A 23556-nucleotide genomic window follows, 5' to 3' on the forward strand; every position below is an offset into this window, starting at 1 on the left:
GAGGCACATTCCATCTAGTTGGCTGCAGTCTCCTCCAAACCCTCTTTAGGCCAGCGATTGTGTAGCAGTCATGTTTTTCCATTCCCTGACGGTCCTACGACCCGTGACCAACACTGATTGTACTGTAGACATTAGGACACAGCCTTCCTTCCAAGAGTTCCTGAGTGGATTCCCTTGAAAAGTGGTGCATGACCCTGACAGAGAAAACAAGTCTGCCAATCCTAGATGCAACTGAAGTTGTCACCCTTACCTCCTCTTGAAATGGATCTGTGAGTCTCCTAAAACTCATAGCATCTGGGCTTGACATGAGCATCACAGAACTCTGCAATTTGGCCTAGGAGGAGGTGGGCAGCAGTTACAATTTGGCCAAAACTGGTGAGCTAATTTTGGCACCATACCACCACCTCAGAGGCAGAGAAAGTTCGAAATCACCATAAAAGTTGTTTACTCCTTCATGCTTTAGAACACAAATCTGCTTATAACCTACCCCACACAGTAAATAAAATTAAAGGGGACATAAACAAAAAGACCTTCATTATTTCACACACCAAACATAAAGTGGACCTGGCCATTCTTGCCTGTGACTATAAACACTGGAAATATTTGCCAGAACTATCTAGAAAAGACAAGCCCTGGCTGGAGTGGTTCAATGGACTGAGTGCTGGCCTGAGAACCATAGGGTCACCAGTTTGATTCCCACCCACTCAGGGCACATGCTTGGGATGCAGGCTAGATCCCCAGTAGGGAGCGTGCTAGAGACAACCACACATTTATATTTCCCTCCCTTCCTTGCTCTAAAAATAAATAAAATCTTTAAAAAAAAAAAAAAAAGGGGCAGACCCCCTGAAAAGAGGGTTTTTTCTTTTGGCAAGTTGCCAGCTGCACTCAGATGGTGTTTTTTGGGGTCAACACTGAGTCAGGTCCATGACCCAACTAGTCAGAGTGAAGGAAATGCAGATCTCCAAAGGGCTCAGGCTGCTCCTAATTTCCTCCAGCAAATCAGAGAACAAAGCCAGCTTCTCTGAGGACCGTAGGACAGTGACTGGTAAAAACTGTGAACATCTTTAAAGAAAGAAAAATCTGTGAGTACCTCCTAGGTAGTACAGGTGAAATAGCTTTGGCCACAGAAATTTGCAGGCTTAAGAGATCATCTTAGAGATTTCATTCACCCTGTGCATGGTATTAGCAGCCAGTTATTGAGATGTCCTGAGCTGATGAGGAAGCATTCTCCAACCTGACTAGAGGTACAAGGATTCCATGACACACTGAAATTGTAGCTCTTTGCACATGAGCACACTACTGGTGAAACAATCTTGTTGTCCCCCTTTCTGGTGCTGGCGACAGCACATGAGCACATTGCTGGTGAAACAATCTTCTTGCCCCCCTTTCTGGGGCTGGCGACACTGTGCACTAAATAAAGTGGTTTTCCACGTGCCCCACACCTCAACAGTGTTGGCCTCTTTTGTGTTCCCTGGTCAAAGGAGAGGAAGATGTCTCTCACTATCAGTCCACAGCTTTCACAGGGGTGGCCCTTCTGGGAAGAAAAAGCTGAGTTGAGTATCTTAGCCCCTGAGATTCTTACAGAAATGCTGTGTTCAGTGGGTGTCTCCACATCCTCTGCTCCATAGCAGCAACCTAAACAGAAACAAATTCTGGTGCAATATATAGTGACCTCAGGGTGGGTTTATTAAACAAGATTTTATTTATTTATTTTTAGAGAGAGGGGAAGGTCAGCAGAGGTTGAGAAACATCAATGTGCAAGAGAAACATTGCCTCTCACATGCCCCCAACTGGAGAGTCATCCCACAACCCAGGCATGTCCAGATAGGGAAGTAAGCCAGCAACCTTTTGGTTCACAGGCCTGTGCTCAATCCGCTGAGCCGCAGCAGCCAGGGCAGGGGTATTCTCATCACAGATGAGCCTCTGCCACATCAAGGCAGGATTCTACCTGACAATTTTCAATAAACTGAGATAGACTCTGAAAAAGTGGTGGTTGTGTATTACTAGGCCACTAATGACTGTAAATAATGGGCACCTCATTAAAGAAAGGACACTAAGATAGGATGAGACACAAGGAAGACTGGCAGGGTGCAGAAGTTGTCCCGCTGCTCATGGCTGCCTGCAATAGCCTTCCTGCTGATGATGTCAGGCTGTGTAGAGGAAGGTGAATGTGCCCCAATCCACGAAAATCAACCTCAGCAGAGCAGATCCCGTACAAGGTCTGGATAGAAACACGTACAGACTTCAAGGTGACATAGGCGTTGACCAAAGTTGGAGAGCGCACCAAAAAGACTCCTCAGAGAAGTGGTTGTGGTGCAGAGGTAAGAGAGGCAGAGTTTAGCCCTGGTTGGCTGTCAGATTAAAAATGATACCTATTAAAGCTAACAAATTGGGAAAGTGCAAACACTGGGAAGGGACCAATAGATTAAGGTGTGGCCACTGGCAATGGTAACAAAATTAAAGTTAAAGAGAACATGTTCCTTATTATGTTTTAAAAAGCCCTGACATCAAATGCTCCCCAAGTGCCCTTCACAAAAACCAGACCTTCTGTGAGCCCATCCTTGATGGCTGGACTCATGTCCCTCTTGTGATACACTTCCCTCCCTGTTAAGCACTTACATGAAATTCTGATGACTCTTCTGCTAAGAGAAAACAGAAGAGAAGAAAAATCAGCACTGTCACAGTACAACTCAGCACAAAGAGACCAAAGGAAAACGATATGTGTGAGTGATGACAGAGGGTTGGCAGAAATATAAAATACAAATATTCAACCCACTTTCAAAACAATTGGACACTTATCCATAATAAAAAAAATCCCGAGTAATGGGGAAAATGATTTTTCCAAAGAGCCATAAATGGAGTACGAATGAACTACACAGAAATGATTGCAGGAGAGACTGGCTTAGCAAAGATGGATTCAACAGACAAGGATGAGAGTTTCCACTCCAGGCTGCTAGGTATGTGCTACCATGGACTCTAGTGGCCTGGTTTATAAATGATCATGGCACCCACCATCTCTCAGACCTTCAGGATTCTCGGTAATATCCGCCACTTCCCACAAATTTCATCTCAAAGGAAACCTGTAGTTTGTCAGCACAGATATGAAGAATCACTTAGCCACATCACTTATGAAGAAGTAACATCAGTATATCCCCAGCAATATTTGCCATCAAAGACTCCAAAACAGATCATTAAATACTTGGACATCCACTGCCCTGCCCACAGAGGACCCCACAATCATCAGCACTCTGACCTCAGCTCATGGGGCAGCAAGAAAACTGGTAATTGAAACTTGTTTTCAGCTCAGAACACATTACCTACCAAGCACTCCTCTACCCACATGCAGATAAAACTAATTCTTGCTCTGGCTGGTGTGGATCAGTGCCCTGGGCACCAAATCTCAGTCCTAGCACATGCCTGGGTTACAGTCCAGATCGACCAGGTGGGGGTGTGCAGGAGGCAAATAGAGAATTCTCTTATGTATCAATGTTTCTCTCCCTCTGTTTCTCCCTCCCTTCCCCTCTAAAAAAAAAATCTTAAAAAAAGTTTATGGACACAAATAGGTTGAAAATTAACAGATGTAGAAAAATATTCTATATAGATAAAAACAAAGAGAGCAGGAGTAGCTTAAATTCTATAAAACAAAAAGACAACCTCCAACACCGTAGAGAGAAAGGTGATCATAAAACGAAAAAGGAGTCAATTCATCAAGAGGGTAACAATTTTAATTACTATGCATCCAACCATAGATACTTAAGTATGTGAAGCAATAATACAAGATCTGAAGCCAGAATATGTAACACAACAGTAAATAACTTAAATATTCCCCTTTAAACAATGGGTACATGTAATCAATTGAAAGCAATAAAGAACTAATGAGATTTCTGCTCAACATTAAGGTTTAGGTAGACATGCTTCGACTCTCAGGCAACCACAAAGAGAATTACACTTATATCTCAAAACAAATAAAAACCAGAACTGTCAGAAAATCGAGCTGTATGGGAATGCAACAACCTAGGATTTAAAGAAGCCACATTCATCCCGATGGGTGCCTTTTCCAGGGATTCAAAGAAGCTCCATCTAATAACAGAAACAAACACAGGGAGGCTGCCAAATTAAGGAGACAAAGAAATATGACCCAAATGAAAGAAAAGAAGAATACTCCAGAAAAACACTAAATGAAATGGGAGATACCCAATCTCTCAGATGTAGAGTTCAGTACATTGGTAATGAGGATGCTAAAGAATTCATTGAGCACCGCAGCAACATAAAGAAGACGGTTACATGAAGTGAAGTAAAGAAAAATCAACAGGGAACCAACAGTACAGGGAAGAAAGCGGGGATTCAGATAAAAGATTTGGAATGAAATAAATAAATAAATATTGAACCAGGACATAAAGAAGAAACAAGGATTCAAAAAAACAAGGATAATATAAGAAGTCTCTAAGACATTTCCAAATGTGCCAACATCCGAATGATAAGGATGCCAGAAGGAAAAGAGGAAGAGCAAGGAACTGAAAACTTATTTGAAAAAATAAAGAAAGAAAACTTCCTTAGTTGATGTAGAAGATAAACATACAAGTCCAGGAAGCACAGAGTTCCAAACAAGGTGGACCCATGAAGACCACAGGAAGACGCATCAAATTAATGTCAAAAGTTAAAAATAAAGAGAGAAACTTACAAGCAGCAAGAGCCCTGACCAGTGTAGCTCAGTGGATTGAGTGCCAGCCTGTGAAACAAAGGATTGTGAGTTCAATTTCCAGTCAGGGCACATGTCTGGGTTGTGGGCCAGATCACCAGTTGGGGATGAGTGAGAGGCAACCACACATTGATGTTTTTCTCCCTCTCTTCCCCTCTCACTAAAAATAAATAAGCCTTTAAAAAAAATTTAAAAAGCAGTAAGAGAAAAGCAAAGAATTACCTACAAAGGAGTAACCATAAGACAACCAGCTGGTTTCTAAAAATAAACTTTGCAGGCAAGAGGAGACTGGCAAGAAGATTTCAAAGAGATACATTGCAAGGACATAAAACCAGAATTAGTGTATGTGGCGAAGCTGTCATTTAGAATACAAGGTCCGATAAATTGCTTCCCAGACAGAGTAAAGCTTATGGAGTACGTCATCAGTAAGACCGAATTACAAGAAGTGTTAAAGTGACTAATTTAAGACCAAGAAGAAGATCAAAACTATGACTTTAAAAAGGCAAAAATTCAGAACCATCAATAACTGAAGCTAAAAGAGAAGAAAACAAAAAACCAAGTAAAAAACCAGAACCATATCGATGGAGATAATTTGGAGGGATATCAGATGGGAGGGGGAAAGGGAAAATGGGGAGAAAAGATGCAGAGATTCAAAAGCATAATTGGTAGGTACAAAATACACAGAAGGAAGTTAACAATGGTATAGAAAATGGAAAAGCCAGAGATTTATACATGACCTATGCACAGGAACTAAGGGGGAGGGATTGCTGGTTGGAAAGGGCACTGGGCACAGTGGGCTACAGGGAGAATAATTGGAACTGTAATAAAATAATCACTAAAATATACATAAAAATAATACAAACTTTCTGCACTATTGAGACACCAGGGCACACCTGAAAAACATGACAAGAAAAGGCCATAAAAGTAGCAACAAACGAGAATGTAAAGAAATAGAAACCTAAGGTCTGTGATTAGAGTTCAATAGGACATTCAACTGTGCCTGCAAATGACCTGACACCTGACCTCTGCTTGCTTAGGGGACCATGGCTCTACCCAGTTCTTATTCTCTTTAACACGACCTACACAATTTTTGTTGTAAACACTGCATCCTTAGGTGCACTTGTGTCTCTCCAATAACTGGGATAATCAGTGTGGCTTATGAGTAGTGATAGGTTCCTGTGCAAAAGCAATGGCATCAAAATAGCGTTCAAGCCCCACGTGCTCACAAGGGCTGCCGAGAGCTGCTCCGTGTTGAAAGTGGATAATCAGGAACGCTCAGAAGAGCTTTAGAGATTCAGCACGAAAGCATTCTAATGATGGCAGTGAAGAGGAAAGAACGAGGGGAAAGGGGCCGATTTTCAGACAGTGTCTACACATGTCACCTGGGGCCTTTAAATGGAATGTCTTGTTTAGGAGCACAGCAGAAGCTGAGATTGCAAGCATCACCAAGGATGCGGCAGACTCTTCCTGTTCTCTGAAAAAGCAGTCAGCCTTAACAGTGCTAACAGGGCCATGCAGACATACACCCCACCCGATTTGGCTGATTGGCCCGTCTCGAGCAATCCTTGAGCTAGGACTAAGAATCTGTTTGTTCATGAGGACTTGCACACACCAAAACATCTCTGGTGCAGACATGGGGAGCTGGGAGGGAGATGTGGTTGCTGAACATTGTAAGGGCTGCAGAGGAAACACGGTGAGCCCATTTCCTCATCCAGCCAGTACCTGACAGAGCAGGTGGGGCGCCTAACTTTTTGCGCCTCTGGGTGCACTGGGAGAAGGGATCTTGGGATACACATTAAATTCATTACAACAGGTGATCACAAAAAAGTCTCATAGTGTTTTCAGTAAACTGACGATTCTGTCTTGGGTCGCATTCATGGCCATCCGGGGCTGCAAGCAGCTAGAGGGCCGCCAGCAGGACTCCCCTGGAGTATAGGATCGAGAGGACAGCTTCCTGTGTGAAGAAGTAAACACCCCACTGGGGAGATAACCGTGCTGTACGTCTCCCGCATCACTTCTGAATACATCCCAGGGATCATGTACGCGTGTTCTCAGTACTGCAGGGAGGACGCCAGCGACATTTACAAAAACACACTTGAAGGCTTAATGGAGTGGATGATATTTACACACTGGGTAATACCTAGCCTGTCGTGCAAAAGATAACTGAATGTCCAGACTCAGCCGTGAATCACTGGGGTCTCATTAGTGCTGAGCTGCGTGCTAAGCTCAAAAAGGAGGTAGACAAATGTAGCTACAGCGTAGTCATTTCGCCTGCACAGACTGCAGGAAATCACAGACAGGGTTCCCATGAAGACTATGAGGCAGATGTTAAGCACTCAAAGACACCAGAAAAGTGCGGAAAACTCAGGATAAAGAAGACAGTGAAAACAGCAGCTAGATGTTTCTCATGTCCGTGGCCCCTGCTGTCCTCTTGCCTTGTGCTGAGGGCCTAATGTGCTATCGGGTAGAGATTGTCCCCAGCTCTGGAGCCAGACTCACGGGTTCAAATCTGGCCACTTGTCTGTTCTGTGTCCTTGGAAAAACCGCTTCCTCTCCTCAATCCTATCTTGCCCAGAATACAGTAACAGTTACTACTTCCCCGTGTGCTGTTACGATTGAAAAAAATAAGGATTCTCAGAAAGCAAGCCCTGGAAAATTGTCATTCAGGGAGGAAGGCTGCTCTTTCTTAAAAATATTTTATTCTCTCGTTTTTAGGAAGGGTAAGGAAGGGAGAAAGAAATTCGAAGTGCAAAAAAACATTCATTGTTTGCCTCTCTCACTCCTGTAACTTGGGAACTGGACCAAAACATAGTCATGTGCCCTGACCAGGGACTGGCCACGTGACCTTTCGGTTTGCAGGACGGCATTCAACCCACTGTGCCACTCAACCCAGGGCAAGGTTGCTTTTTTCCCGTATTTACACAGGAAAATACTGAGGCCTACAGGGTGAATCGCTTTCCTGTAACCGTAACTTTGGTCAATAATCTAAGACTTAGATCCAGGTTGCACGGCCAAGATATGGGGAGTCTAATCACTCTTCTATTGTCTTTGGCTTCTGGGAGAGCTAGCAGACTCAACACATAGCCATTCATCGCTTAGCACCTGGACCACCTTCAAGTCCCACTGTAGTCCAGCAACCCCAGATGAAAGACCGCAGAAAAGGTGAAAACTAAAAAGCAAAAATTATTATCTTACTTAATGTTTGCATTTACAGAAGCGATGAAGTGTGTTAATAAGGCAGATGATTCTTTAAAGGATATGATATGTACCTGCTACATTGTGTACAGAAAATAAAATCCAAATATTCTGAATGTTTTCCACTATTAAAAAGTTATTCCATGAAACAACTGTTATTCAAGGGGTGAAAATGGGTGACACTACAACATTCGTCTTGCTTGTTTCACTCTTTTATTTTTTTAAAACAGTAGCCCAAAATTATGAGAATAGGATGCGAGCACATAATATACTAAGAACCTATCCCCATTACATACACTCCTGAAAAATGCTCATCAGGAATCCTAAAAGAAATGCAAGTATAATAACACAAACTACATGAGAAATAAAGAAAAAATCTCATATAAGAAAAAATTATAACAATTAAACATATCAACATTTTGCTAGAGTGGGGAAATGAAAAAACATTTATCATATTCACATTACCCCAACTGCATTTCAACAGAATAAAGTTTGTGTTAGCAGAGGAAATCACTGATAGAAGAGAAAAATTTTATAAATTCACAGAAGGTATAAGACCATTCTCCAGGGTGAACTCTCTGAATATAACACAGTGGACTGCTAGAGAATAAAGGATTTCCCACCTCCAACGCACCCCTGAGGCATTTTTCCACAGCAAAGTCTCCAAGGATAACAAAGGTTACTCATAAAACAACATTGCCCACGTTCCCTGCAGCCATAAAAGCTTGCTCCTGTGTGTAGCCTCTGTAACATGATAGTTAATGTGACAGATAAAAGATCACCAACATTCACCACACTCATAAGCTTTTCTTTGGTGTGAACTATATCATGGCAGTGGAGGTAAAGGTAACTGGTACACAGAAAGGATTTTCCCATTAAGTGCACTCAAAGTACTTTAACCAGTGTGAACATTTTGATGAAAATGGAAGGAAGAGTTACAGGATCAAGAGTTTCCATGTTCACTGCACCCATAAGGCTTTTCTCCAGGGTGAAGTCTCTGATGACAATGAAAGTCATATTTCCTCTTAAAAGATTTTCCACATTCACTGCACTCATAAGGCCTTTCTCCAGTGTGAACTCTGTGATGTTTATTAAGATCAGACCTACTGGTAAAAGATTTTCCGCATTCACCACACTTATAAGGCCTTTCGCCAGTGTGAACTCTCTGATGTTGACGGAGACTAGAGCAACACGTGTAAGATTTCGCACATTCACCACACTTATAAGGCCTTTCTCCAGTGTGAACACGCTGATGACGAAATAAGATAGTCTTTTCCTTAAATGATTTCCCACATTCAGTGCACTCATAAGGCCTTTCTCCAGTGTGAGTTTTCTGATGATAACAGAGACCAGTTTGACGGGTGTAAGACTTCCCACATTCACCACACTTATAAGGCCTCTCTCCAGTGTGAACTCGCTGATGACGATTAAATGTATTCTTTTTCTTAAATGATTTTCCACACTCAGTGCACTCATAAGGCCTCTCTCCAGTGTGATCTCTTCGGTGTATACTGAGCTCAGAGCTATTGGTATAAGATTTTCCACACTCAGTGCACTCATAAGGCCTTTCTCCACTGTGAACTTTCTGATGATTATGGAGACTAGTTTTTTGTGTGTAAGATTTCCCACATTTGCCACACTTATAAGGCCTTTCTCCAGTGTGAACTCTCTGATGAACATCGAGGGCAGAAATTCTGGTAAAAGACCTCCCACATTCACAACACGAAAAAGGTCCTCCCATAACGAATCTCTGGTCCTCAACAAGTGTGTCATCACAGCCAATGGCTTTCTTGCGTTCTCTTAGTATGGAATATTTTGCAGTTTTAAAACTCATTCCAGACTTGGAGATTTCATTTTGCCTATGCATGGCATTAGCACCCTGCTGCTCACGATATCTGGTGCTGGCGACGAAGCATTTTCCAACCTGACTAGAGGCAGAAGGCTTCCACAACACATGGAAATTGCATCTTTTTGCAACTGAGACTCTGTTCACACAGCTTCTGAAAGAGTTCTTTCTTGTGTCCTGCTGCTGTTGCTGGCGACTCTGTGCACTGAAATAAAATGGTATTGCACATGCGCCACACCGCAGCAGTGTTGTACTCTTTTGGGTTCCCTGCTGGTCAACCAAGAGGAAAATGTCTCTCAAGACACGCCCACAACTCTCACACGGGTGGGTATTCTGGGAAGGCAGGGTTGACTTTAGATTCATAGTCTTTGAGACTCCTACAGTGATATTCTGTTCACTGGGTGCCTCCACATCCTCTCGTTCACAGCAGCAACCTGAAGAGAAAGAAATGCGAGTAAGTACATACTGACCTACAGGGAAAGGGCATTATCATTGCTAATTTGCATATGTACCATCTGGCATGATGCTGTGCGATGATTTCCAAGACAAATAAGAGACTCATAAAAAGACCCTCAGGGCTGTAATAATAAGCGACTCATTCATGTAAGGCTACCAGCACACAGTGGGACACGAGGAAGACAGGCTGGCTTCAAGAGTAAATGCTCCCATAGGGGCTGCCTGCAAAACCCCTCCTGCCGGTGATGTCAGCTTGTGAGAGGACACCAAAGTGCCCCAAACCATGAAAATCCACCACAGCAGAGCAGACACGGCTGGATTTGAATGGCAATATGCGCACACTTCACTGTCCAGCAGTCACAGGTCAAGATGGGAGAGCACGGCAAGAAGACACCTCGGGGAAAGGGTTGCGGAGCAGATGTTACAGAGGTAGACAATACCCATGACTGGAAGTCAAGAGTGCAAAGGGAAATTATTAAAAGCAACAAACTGGCCATTCCCAACACTGGGAAACGACAAGTGCATTCAAGTGTGGCCACTGGCAATGGTGACAAAAACACGGTTCAAGAGACTAGGTTCCTTCATTCTGTTTTAACCAAGACTTGGAATCAGATTCTCCCCCACTGCCATTCAGCAATGGCAGACCCCCTGTGAGCCCATCCTGTCATGGCTGGATGCCTGTCCCTCTTGGGATACGCAAAGGACTGTTCCGTTCCCTCCCCTTAGAGAAATCATGTGGAATCCTGAGAATGCGACTCCAAAGAGAAAGCATGATACACGAATAACCAACAATTGTCTTTGAATACCTCTGCACCAAAAAACCAATAGAAAAAGATCTAATGAGTGACCACCACAAGATGGAAGAATTAAAAATCCAAGTGTTCAACTCCCTTCAAGAATTAGACAATTATCCATGATAAACAGCATCCGTCCAGGAAAGGGGAAGAGGCTTCAGAGACCACTTCTCTCAAACAGCTACAAGGTGGAGCGTAATACAAAGAGCTACACAAAAGAAGAGCAGGGAAGACTGGCACAGCAAACAGGATTAGATTAAAAACACAAGAATAAGAGCAAGAGTGTCTTCGGAGACACAGAGCTTGTGCTACTATTGACTCTAGTGGCACCTTTTGTGCCACAAAAGCCTCCGAGAGATCACTAAATATCTGCAAACCTTCAGCCCTGGCCACTAAGGACCCCCTTCAATCATCACAATGCTGATCTTGGACATGGGGCAGCAAGAATAAAGGGAAGTGAAGCTTCTCAACAGCCCAAAATACAGTATACCACCTGGCAAGCACCGCTGGATGCATATGCAGATCAACTACTCCTCTAAGCAGAACTGGTTCTTGAAGTCCAAAAAAAGTAACTGTTTCACCAAGTATCAGACATCGACACTAAGACATAGGGAAATACGAAAAAAATCACAACGGGAACATCACAAAGTGAGAATGAATTAAGCCAATACAGGGAGGTATATAAACTGCCAAAAAATAATTCAAATAATCATTTCTAAAAACTTCAATGAGGTACAAGCGAACACACATGGAACTCAACATAATGAACAAACAAATACGGCAACAAAACATGGGGATCGGACAGGGAGAAACCATAAAAAAGAGTGCAGCAGAAACCTGAAGTTGAAGAATACAATGAATAAGCAAAACAGTTTCCACAGCAGACAAGATCAAGGAGTCAAATGAACACATCAGCTCAGAGTCAGGTGATTTAAAATCCTCCATGGAAGAAAGAAAATGCGAGCACAGCCTACGTAATTTTGGCACAGCGTAGATACCCTATATTTGCATTATGGAGTGCCATAGGAGGGGAAAGAGAGAGAAAATGAGAGGTAGAGAAATGGGAAGGAAAGGAGAAGCTTAAGAAATTTATTTTAAAAAATGAGGTAAAGATTGACTTCAAAATATGACAAACAAATGTGAATAGCCACGTTCAAGATCCTCCCAGGTCCCTGTACGCACTCAATGCAAACAGGATTTCAGCATGACATTTTCTAATAAAAGTGTCTAAAATCAAAGCCAATGAAGAAGGGAAGGGAAGGGAAGGGAAAGGAAAGGAAAGGAAAGGAAAGGAAAGGAAAGGAAAGGAAAGGAAAGGAAAGGAAAGGAAAGGAAAGGAAAGGAAAGGAAGGAAGATCGAAAGACCAAAGGCAATACAAACTCCTCATGTAAGGTCAACACTCCCATAAGGCCAGCAATAGATTTCTCTGAAGAAAACTGGCAGCCTTGGAGAGTATCAAATGACACATTCAAAACACTAAGAGAAAACATCTGCAAAGCACAATAGTTATGCCTAAACCTCCCCCTCAGAAATGACAAGAAAGGAACTTTTCAGGAAACACAGAAGTTGAAAAAATTACTATCTATGCACCCTGTCTTACTAGAAATGCCAAGAAACATATATGTACATATATAGAAACATAAATGTATTTATAGATATATATATAGATGTATCTTTCAGCTGAAATAAAGGCATACTACATAGGAACAGGAAACCATGGGAAATCGTAAAACTGTCTGGTAAGGCCAGGATAGCATCAGGTTCACAATACTAACACAGTTCATTCGTGAAGTGGGCTTTATTTAACTCTAATGTATAGGACAAAATTGAAGTGCATGAAGAATAACAACCCTGGCTGGTTGGGCTCAGTCGATTGAGCGCAGGCCTGTGAGTCAAGGGTTTCCAGTTCAATTCCCAATCAGGGCACATGCTTAAGTTGTGAGACAGGGCCCCAGCAGAGGGCGCAAGAGGGCAGCCACACACTGTTTCTCTTTCTCCCTCTCTGGCCCATGTCTAAAAATAAATACATAAAATCTAAAAAAAAAACCCCAAAACCCAATGCTTAGAATATTTGCAAACAGATGCAAATATAAAAAGATGTGTACTTTGACATCGATACATACACAGGGATAATGAGGCAGAGTCAAAGGGTAGAATTTTTACATGCAGTAAACCTGTTTTCAGGTTACAACAAACTATTAAAAGTGTGAGTTTGATGTAACCTAATAAAAAACAAACCACAAGCACAATCCTGAGTAATGGAGGCACAAAAGACAAAGGTATTAAATATCTCTCTCTCTTAATGGAGGCACAAAAGAGAAAGGTATTAAATCTCTCTCTCTCTCTCTCTCTCTCTCTCTCTCTCTCACTCACACACACACACACACACACACACACACACACACACACAAAAGAATAGCAAGACAGGAAGACAAAAAATGAACTATAAAAGAGTCAGAACATATGACAAGGTGACAACAGTAGGTTCTTCAGGAATTCTCCAATCAACAGTATAGAGTGAGTGAAGGGATGAAAAACACAAGACACAAAAGCATTTGATCTCTTGCATCCTGGACATCTTCAACAGTTTTGCTCACACAAACACGGATAAAAACTTCTCATGATGGGTGGAAAAAAGCGAAGAGATTAAAAGGTACAAAATGGCAGTTACAGAATAGTCATGGGGATGTAAAGTACAGACTAGGAAACGCTGAGGACAGTGAAGGCTGATGTCAAAAGCCAGGTTAAGTGCTTGGCAAAGCCACGCTTGACCGCTTGCACCTGCAAGGGTGACGGGCAGCCAGAACTGCTGTCGGGGGCGAGGGTTGAGGAGCAAACAGTTCACTGCAAGCTTCAGCTGAATGCGACTGCAGCCTTGGCAGAAGAAAGCCCTATCATTTAGGTAGCCTGGGAAACGAACAATCTTTGTCCGCAGCACATCCTTGAGCCTGCAAAGCGTCCCTGAGCTGCATCTAACCAACCCCCTTAAAATAAACGTGGACACTGAGTTCAGGGTCAGTCTCTCCATCAGAGGGCAATGCGCCACCCGGCCTTGGCTTGTTCTTAAACTCTTTGCGTGGTCTCTTTCTCAATCTACCGTCGCCCACCCCACCCTCCGTCCAGGGACCTCCATTCCGTGGGGGTAGGGGCAAGGAAGGAGAGTCAATCACGTTCTAGCAATTATGTAAGGTGTCAGGCGGGTCTGAGATTTATGGAGATAATCACTTAGGAAGTTATACACTGTCTCACCACGAAACTAATGTAAGAATGTTTGTAAACTGAATATAAAAATTAAAAAAATTATAGAACTAAATAAGCAAATAAAGAAATAAATTGAGGCCTGGTTGCGCTTACTGTGTGTGCCAAGAAACCCCCCCAAAAGTCCCCAACATACAACGTATGCTGCTATTGTAGCAAGACACTCACTAAATCTTTATGGACACAAACAACCTCAAAATAAAAAGAGGTAAAAAACAGTCTATGCAAATACCTCCAAAGAGAACAGGAGGGTACCAATTTTAATTTCTATGTCCCCAACCACAGAGCACCTAAGTACATAAGGAAACAGCGTGAGATTGGAAAGAGGAAAATGCAATGCAACACCAGTAGAAAACTTGAAAATGCCCCTTCCAACAACGGGTAGATCATCCACTTTGAAAGCACTAAGGAATTACTGAAGTTTGAAAAACACTGCTGAGAAAACAGAAATAATACATACATGCATAGTATTTTACCCAGCCCTGGCCAAGTGGCTCAGGGAGTTACAGCGCTGCCCCATGCAGCAAAAGGCTGCTGGAGTGGGCACAAGCATAAGTTGCGGGTTCAATCTCCTGTTACAGGCAAGTACGGGAGGAAACCGATGGAGCCTTCTCTCGCCCATTGATGTTTCCCCTTCTCCCTCCCTTCTCACTCTAACAATCGATAAAAATATTTCGCAGTGACGACAAAAACTATATACAGTTGTAGAAATATTCGAGATTATAAAACATGCTTTTTCTCACTACTCAATGTGAAATATGTTAGGCTTCTGGCACCATTACTGAGGTCAATCTCTCCCCTATGAGGGCTCTGTAGAGCGGGTGTCGGGGCAGCCGGGAGAGCACGGGACTGTGCAAGAAAACCCGCCCTGCCAAGTCCAGGATCCACCCGGCAACTGGGGATGCAAATAGCGCCCACAGTTCACACAGGAGGACAGAGTAACCCCAGAGGAATGAAGGGTATGGGGGAAATGCAGAGACTAGTCCAGGTCACCGGTGAGGCAGAGGGTCTTTTTTTTTTTTTTTTTTTTTTTGGGGGAAACTGTGAGTTAGTTTATTAACACTTGGGGCAATGAACTGGAAAAAAGGAAAAAAACAAACACCCCTGCAGATGGGATCAGGGGTAAGACTGAGACCAGTTGCTGCATCCCATCGTTCCCCGGGAACAAGTCTGGTCAGGACCCTTAGAGCTTAGGGCAGAAGCAGCAAACTGCAACCCTGAGGAAAGGGAGTACAGGGCAAGCCAAAGAAGGGTGTGCAGGGAGAGTCAGTAGTCTTACCCAGTGATGACAGAAGAGCATAGTTCTCCAGCATCACATCGAGATACAGGCGTCTCTGAGCCTCCACAAGCAGGTGCCATTCTCTCCTGGAGAAATACACGGCGACATCCTCAAAGGTCACAACAACCTGTCAGAATCAATAAAAATGAGTCTGGAACAGTCTGGCTGACACCCCGAGTCCTACTCTTCCCATGCCCAACCCCCTGCAGGGCCCCTGTTCACAGAAGACACCAGCACCTGGTGCCAGAGCCGCCTGCTGTCTGCCTCACCCCGGTCCCATTGACCTCTCACACCACCTTCAGCACAGGCTGGCAGGCTAAGAGGAAGTGGGGCAGAGAAATGCCATCTGAACTCAGGGCCGTGCCCGCAGGGCCCCATTCTTCCTGCTAAGCCATTCCACGGAGTCTCCCAGAGCATGCCTCCAAAACACAGCGAGATACGGCCTTTGCTTTCCAGTAAATCCAAACACCAAGGACTCCGGGCCATCAGCTCACACTTCCACTAGCTGTGCACACCACGGTCTGATCTCTACTTGCCTCACAGAGTCACACCCAAGTTCGCGCTCCCTCAGCTCTGTGCCCTGCACACTAATGCACAAGTCACCACTGTTGCATGACTCTGTCTTCAATCCCTTCACAGGCTTCTAAACCCATGTGTTGAGCTGCCCACAAGACGCCTCCACTCAGTGCTATCTGTAACTTATAAAAGTGTGAACCAAAAGAACCTTCTGAGAGTCCCAAAGAGAATTAACCTACTACCATCTTACCCAGCCAGTTGAAGGAACCTCCACTGCTTCACCTGCTAGGACCAAAAACGCACAGCTGGTTCTGAACCCTTTCCTTCCTTCCTGCAGCTGCAAAATCTAAAAACTAATCTTGCCCTCTTCAAAATGTAAAGGGGAGGACGGTGAATGGAGATGGAAGATTGTATGGCGGAGACAAATGGTAATGGGAAACATACAATAAAAAGTAAATAAAAAGTGCACCGAGAATCCAATCTTTTCTCCTACCTCTGAGGCCCAGCTCTGGTCCATCGGCTCTCCGGATCAAAGAACTCGCCTGGTCCGGGGCTCCCTGCCTCCTCCATTAACCGCCAGAACCTGTCTTGCACTATGCAGCCAGAGGGAGCCTGTTAAACCCAGGAGAGACCAACTCCTTTGTCTTATGCAAATGCTCCATTACCTCCCTAAAAGATACCAAATTATCATTCTGCCACATTGCAAGTCTGATTCTTCATCCCCTTGCACTTTATTTTTAACACAAACAAAAGAGACCTTAGGTGCCTACTCCCAACGCTGTGGCATCGCCCACAATCAGTAGGTGCAGCTGTCCCTTCCAGGATGACCTGCCTTAAATGCTTACACTGGCTGGCTCTGTGGACCAATAAAAGAGAAAAAAGGACAGAGGGAAGACACTAAACCTGACCAGCTTAGAGGAGTCCTCCCAGATGGTCTTATGAACTGAGAGGCGCAAGTGCCCCTCTGTATGGTCTGAAATTAAAACTTTGTTAACTAAAATTGAGTCATGGCTAGCAGCCATGTCCTAGGCCTCTATCTTCCTGAGGAGAGTCAATGTTTACCTGCACCGAGCCCATCTTTGTTAACACGCCTTTGGAATGGCCGGGTAATTTCCTTGTTTCTTACCCCTCAGGACACAGACAGTGCAGGAGAGCAGAGACCAAAAATCCCCCTCAGTGATCTCATGGTGGCAATTAATGACATAGGTACTATCTTTTACTCAGAAATGTAAAAGAACTGTGTCTATTCATCTTCACCTTTTCTTTAGTATCAAGGATTTTCCTGCTTTATCTTCTCCCTCCTCCCTAACCCATCACCAATGGATTTCAAGTTCCCAACTTATATATCTTCCAGTTTGATTCTGACGTGAGAAATAATGGGTGAAACGGCCACTTTACGAAGAATCCTCACACTCCGTTGAGATTCCGTTTCCTGCAAATCCTCTTCAGTTTGGCTTAAACAAACACTCCAGAAAGTCCCTACGGTCTGATTGTTTCTTTCGTTGACACCACAAATGGGAGCTCCTTGGGTATCACCTGTGACCTGCACTCAGGATTGGGGTATTCCAAGGGTCTCCTCACTGCAATGCTGGAGAAGTCTTTAGACACTACAAGGTAATGTCACCGCACCATAGTGACCGGGACAGCCTTTTCCTCCCTTGTCTGCTTTCATAATGATGTTCAACGTCAGAACCTGTGGGAAGAAGCAGTCAACCACCTTCGGCTCCTGGGAAGCATGACTCAGCTGCATCTCGGCCCGGCCCGGGAGTCTGGTGACCTCCGGACAAGCGTCTCCTCAGAGCTGCCGCTCACCGCCCCGTGGCCTTGGACAAGGGCTCCTCTTCCTGTGCCTCTGTCCTCCTCAGCACCCCACTCCTGTCGCTTTGCTATCTCAGCAGGAGCCTAAGAGGCTTTCAGAAGCATGACACGAACTCCCTCTCTCTCTGGCTTCACGACCATCCAGGGCTCCCAAGACCATCAGAAAGAAGGTGCCACCCCTCAGCTCCCAGTCAGGACGCGCGTCCCCCTCAGACCGTTGGGAGCTGACGGAAGGCCCAGGCAGGGCTGCGGGCCTTTCCGGGTCCACGACTCCCGCACGTGTTCAGAAGGAGGAACCTCAGCCGCTCACCCTCACCCTCCGCGTCACACCGTTTCCACCTCCGAGCGCCCAACGACCCCGGAGGCCGCGACCGGGGCTGCAGGACGTGCCGGGCGCCCGGCTCCCGCGCTTCGGGGCTCGGCGGGCTCAGGGAGAGGGGGAGGGTCGGGGGACGCGCACTCACCTCCGCCGGGCGCCTCCGCGCGGCCGCCGCCATCGGACTCTGTGGGCGGAGCGGGGCGCGAGGAGCGCGTCCCTGGGCACGGGGGCGCCTGTCCGACCCTGACGCCGGACTCCCGGCAGCGGACTTGGCCTCACACCTCCTGTGGGGAGCGGCACGCTGGCGCCGTCACCATTCGATTCTCCGACCACAGCACCCCGACCGCGTGGTAACGGAAACAGAGAGCAGAGGAATTGCCCGCCAGGAGGCGCACGGAAGTCCCGCCCCGCAGTAGGGCCCGAACGGAAACGCCTTTCCTGGGGTCTTTGTTGCCTCAGCCCTGTGACATTCGGCGCTTGCCTTCTGGGTAAGGTAGGTTGTGCACTCCAAGGCCCGCTGACTGGAGGAGTGGATTTGCGGGTTTACACCCCGACAAATACCCTGAGAATAGTGAATCCGCCCTGTAGCCGCCCCGTGGGCATGATTTCTTGGACAAGGAAGTGTCTGTTAACGCCTGCTAGGCCTTGGATTCAGGCCTTGGATTGAGGGGCACGTGCCTCCTTCAGGCCGAATGTGGTTGGCGGACCTTGCTCTAGTCCCTACTACTGTCTCTCCTGCATCAGTAGGACCTACGATGCAAGTAAAATGCAGTAAAAAATATACTCATACTTAACGCACATCTGTGCCTGATCCTACCAGGAGTCTTAGCTCGGCCTGGGCAGCAGTGTGACTGGATTCCTCACTGATTTGATCTGCTGATGACTGTAATGTAAATTACATTTTTCCCCAAACAGTGGAGTATATTTTGAAGACATAAAAGACATGCTATTTCAAGAATTTAGCCCAGAAAGTGCATGTAAATTTCTAGACCAACCAACCGAATATGTTAATACAGGTAGTCACACTAATTTGTTTGATCTAAGTGCACATTGTAATCTATTAAATATGCAATACCACTAGGTGAAACATAATAATGTACATACCTTAATTTATTTTTAAAAATAATTATTTTTGGAGAGAGGGGAAGGGATGGAGAGAGGCAGAGAAAGATCAATGTATGGTTACCTCTCTCGCGCCCCCGCCGTCACGCGCCCCCTCCTGGGGATCTGGCCTACAGCCCCAGCATGTGCCCTAAATGGAAATCGAACCTGAGACCCTTTGGTTCTCAGGCCAGCACTGGGTCCACTGAGCCACACCAGCCAGGGCTACATACCTTAATTTAAAAATATTTTATTGTTTAAATAATGTAAACCATTATCTGAGCCTTCGTTGCATTGCATGCATTTTTTGCTGGTAGAGGGACTTGCCTTTCTGTTGAAAATGCATACTCTGAAGCTCAATGAAGCACATTGCAATAAAAGGGGTATGCCCATGTTAGGGAATCTAGGGTATAGACTAATAAGCTAGTGACCCCATCACGCATATGACAATAATGTCACAGGCATATAGGACAAACCTTTGAAAATTAAAAAAAGATCAATAATGTAAATATTAATGGGAGCCTACTCGTGAGTTCAATACCAATTAAGGTAAGTGTTGGAAAACTGGCAGAAGTAGATTCTGACAAAGCTCTTGGTATTTTTGTTAGTGTGAAAATAGTATCTAATAATCAGAATGAAAGAGAGCTTGTGAGTTACAGACATAATTAATGATTTATTGGTGAGATGCTGAGTAACCTGGCATTGTCAATTCAATGAGTTTGGGAAGATATTCAAGAGTTATATTAGGGTAAATGAAGAAATACACATCTATAATGAAAGTTGACCTATATTTAGCTGAGAATTCTTTTACATTACATTAAATATTATAATGAACAAGGTAGTATGGGCTCTGGCCAGGTAGTTCCCTTGGTTAGAGGGTCAACCCTAACACCAAGGTTGTGGATTTGATCTCCGATCAGGGCACGTATAAGAATTAACCAATGGATCCACAAATAGGTGGAGCAACAAACGGATGTTTCTCTCTTTCATTAAATAAATAAAAATCTAAATATTATTTGTATGCATAGATGGAATAAAAATTTAAAAATCAATAGATACTCTGTAAGAGGTCTTTTCTGATTTAAATATTTAAAGTGCCTTTTTTAATGTTTTTGATTGCACTAGGTGTCCAGGTCTCTGCCTCGAACCATCTTTCAAGCCTGGACTAGCCAAGATCACTGCAGGTTTTAAAACACTACAAAGTTTATGACACCTTGGATCCAAGGCATCATTCCCTCAGGCTATGTTGGAGTCCCTTGAAAATGGATGTGCCCTAGCACATCTCAACTAAGGAGATCTCAGCTAACAAAGGCTACAGTCTGGATGGGTGCCCCATACCAAGACATGCATTAGTACCCCTCTCAGTTTGATGGTAAAGTCAGCACGCTTAAGTCCATGAGGAGCATGAAGCTGCATCCAGATAGTGGACACAGTGTACATACAGAAGGCAGACTACCAACTGATTTAGACGAAATGTTCACAGCAGAACCTCAGTACAGACAAAGGTCCAAAACAGATAGTAATTGAAGCTGCAGATGCTGCCTAAAAGCACCAACGATAGAGTGAATGCACCCACCTGTGGAAAAAATTGCAGATTTTTATTTTATTCATAGATCTTATTCTTAATTTTTTTATATTTTATTGATTATGCTATTACAGTAGTCCTAATTTTTCCACCTTAATCCTCCCTCCATCAAGCACCCCCTGACTCCCTCATGCAATCCCCCAACTGTTGAGGGCACAGACCTGGTCCTTGCTGATGCATGTAAAGAATTACACATCAGCAAATCTCTTAGTGTGCAATCAGTTTATTAGTGATCTGTTCCCATGGAAGAGAAGGGGCATTGTTGGAACTGGGGTGGGGGCAAAAGTTCAGGGTAAAGCAGGGTTGCAAAAGTGGGGGTATCTGGAGGACGGGATGGCAAGGCCCCAGGTGGCCTGAATCCTAGTGGCCAGAGAGACAGGAGAGCCGAGTGCCAAGAGCGCCCAGAGCGCCAACACTTCCCCCCTCACAAACCCTTTGTTCTGAAGACTCAGATAGTTTGTGGGATGCAAGTAAAAAAAATTACATATCGATTAACGGGTAAATGTGGTGCCAGCTTTCCCAAAGGGATGTGACTACCCAAACTTACATATGTGTGGGAGTCTGTTAGCCTGAATCCTTATCTTGCTCCAGACCCCATTTGTTCATCTGGTTGTAAAACAAATACATGAGGAGGCAGATAATTAGAGTTGGGACAGGTAACCAAAGTTTTTTATGGGCCCTTTCTGTATGCATTAGGGACTCCCTCATAAAACAGCGGGTGACCAGAGGTAGACAGTTAACCAAGGTTGTTTTATGGGCTGCTTCTTTGTGCCCTGTTGACCCTCTCCCACATTCCAGATCTTGGGATGAAAGCACAGTTTCAAGGCTTTCTTTCCCAGAGAGTGGAAACTCTACATAGAGTTTCAAGGGCTGCCCTCCTTCCTTGCTCACATAGCGTTTTCTGTGATGCTGGAACACCAGGCAGTATTATCAGACCAGGCTCAGGACTGCTGAGTTAGCAGGTGAGACATTTCTCCCTCCTCCCTGCCTTGGTTTGCTAGTCATTCTCCCAGAATGATAAAAGGTGTTTCCTGGCACCCAGAATACTAGACTCTGGCCAGAATAGCACAGCAGTCTCAGAGTTCTTCCTATTCTGTCTCCTGCCTCCCAAACATTGTTCATGTCTATGGATCATGCATATAATAAATTCTTTGGCTACTTCCTTTCCGGAACTGCACTTTATATCCCCACAGCTATTCTGGAACTAACCATTTGTACTTCTTAATCCCTTAGCCTCTTCACCATTCCCATTCACCCCCTGCCCCCATATGGCAACCATCAAAACACTCTCCATATCTGTGACTCTCTGTTCTTCTTGTTCCTTAGTTTGTTTTTGAGATTCAATGTTGATAGATGTCTTTTTTTTTTTTTTTTTTGGCCATTATATTGTTCATAGCTTTGATCTTCTGTTTCTTAAGTGAGTCCCTTTGACATTTCATATAATAACGGTTGGGTCATGATGAACTAATTTAGCATTTGCTTCTCTGGGTAGCTCTTTATTTGCTCTTGGATTCTAAATGATATCTTTACTGGGTAGAGCAATCTTGCTGTAGGTGCCTGCTTTTCAAGACTTGGAATGTTTCCTGCCAATCCCTTCTAGCCTGCAAAGTTTCTTTTGAAAAATCAGCTGAGTCTTATGGGAATTCCTCTGTAGGTAACTAAGTCCTTTTCTTAGGCTGCTTTTAAGATTCTCTTTTTATCTTTAACCTTTGGTGTTTTTTTCTTGACCTTAACCTTCCTCTTTTGGGAGGTGATCTGCATTCTTCACTCTGGATTATGGAATATAATACAAACTCAATGAGATAATATATTGTTGCCTGCATCTTAAACTTCTATTTCCATCCCCTCCTTTTTTGAAAGGTATTATTTGAGAAACAGGGGAAGGGAAGGAGAAGAGAGAGGGAAAGAAACACCAATGTGTGAGAGACACATTGATTGACTGCCCCTTGGTGCCCAAAACTGTGGACTGGGCTCCCAATCCAGGCATGTGCCCTGACTGGGAATTGAACTCTTGACCTTTCAGTTCTCAGGGCAGCAATCAATCCACACCAGCCAGCATTAACCGTTGGCATTGCAATTATGATGAGTCTTGGACTGGGCCTCTTTGCTCCCATGTTGTTGAAACTCTGTGCTTCCTGCACCTGCATGTCAACTTAACAAAATTAGGACAGTTTTCTTTCACTATATTTTAAAAATAGATTTCCAGCTTCTCATTCTTCCGTTTCTCTTCCTGGTACCCCTATTATGTGAATGTGGTACCCCCTGAAGTTGTCCCCGAGACTGCTTATCCTATCCTCATTTGTTTTGGATTATTTTTTCTTGTTCTGATTGCTTGTTGTTTGCTTCCTTCTCTTCTATATCATTGATTTGATTCTTGGCTTTATCAACTATACTGTTCATTCCCTATAAACTATTCTTTATTTCAATTAGTGTATCCTTTGTTTCTGGCTGGATCTTTTTTATGTTGATGAGGTCCTTGCTAAGTTTCTTGAGCATCCGAATAAATAGAGCTTTGAAGTCTGCATCTGACTGATTGCTAATCTCCATTTCGTTTAGCTCTTTTCCTCTTTTGATCTGCTCTTTCATCTGGGCCATGTTTCTTTCCTGATTTTGGCAGCCTCCCTGTGTTGGGTTCTAGGTGTTAAGTAGAGGTGCTTTATTCTGTGTCTTGGTAGTGTGGCCTAATGTA

The 23556-nt window shown here is 44.2% G+C and overlaps 1 protein-coding gene across 1 annotated transcript; it reads right to left on the reverse strand.

The window, feature by feature from the left end:
* Positions 1-8789: 8789 nt before the first annotated feature.
* LOC129082415 (zinc finger protein 211-like) lies at positions 8790-18359 on the reverse strand. The gene is given in 3 exon segments (XM_054588122.1): positions 8790-10174; positions 15529-15655; positions 18327-18359. Coding segments are annotated over 3 exon segments (1545 nt in total).
* Positions 18360-23556: the final 5197 nt, after the last annotated feature.

The sequence above is a fragment of the Pteronotus mesoamericanus genome, unplaced genomic scaffold (assembly GCF_021234165.1).
Source record: "Pteronotus mesoamericanus isolate MK-2021 breed Mesoamerican mustached bat unplaced genomic scaffold, CSHL_Meso_final scaffold_128, whole genome shotgun sequence".
NCBI classification, from domain to species: domain Eukaryota; kingdom Metazoa; phylum Chordata; class Mammalia; order Chiroptera; family Mormoopidae; genus Pteronotus; species Pteronotus mesoamericanus.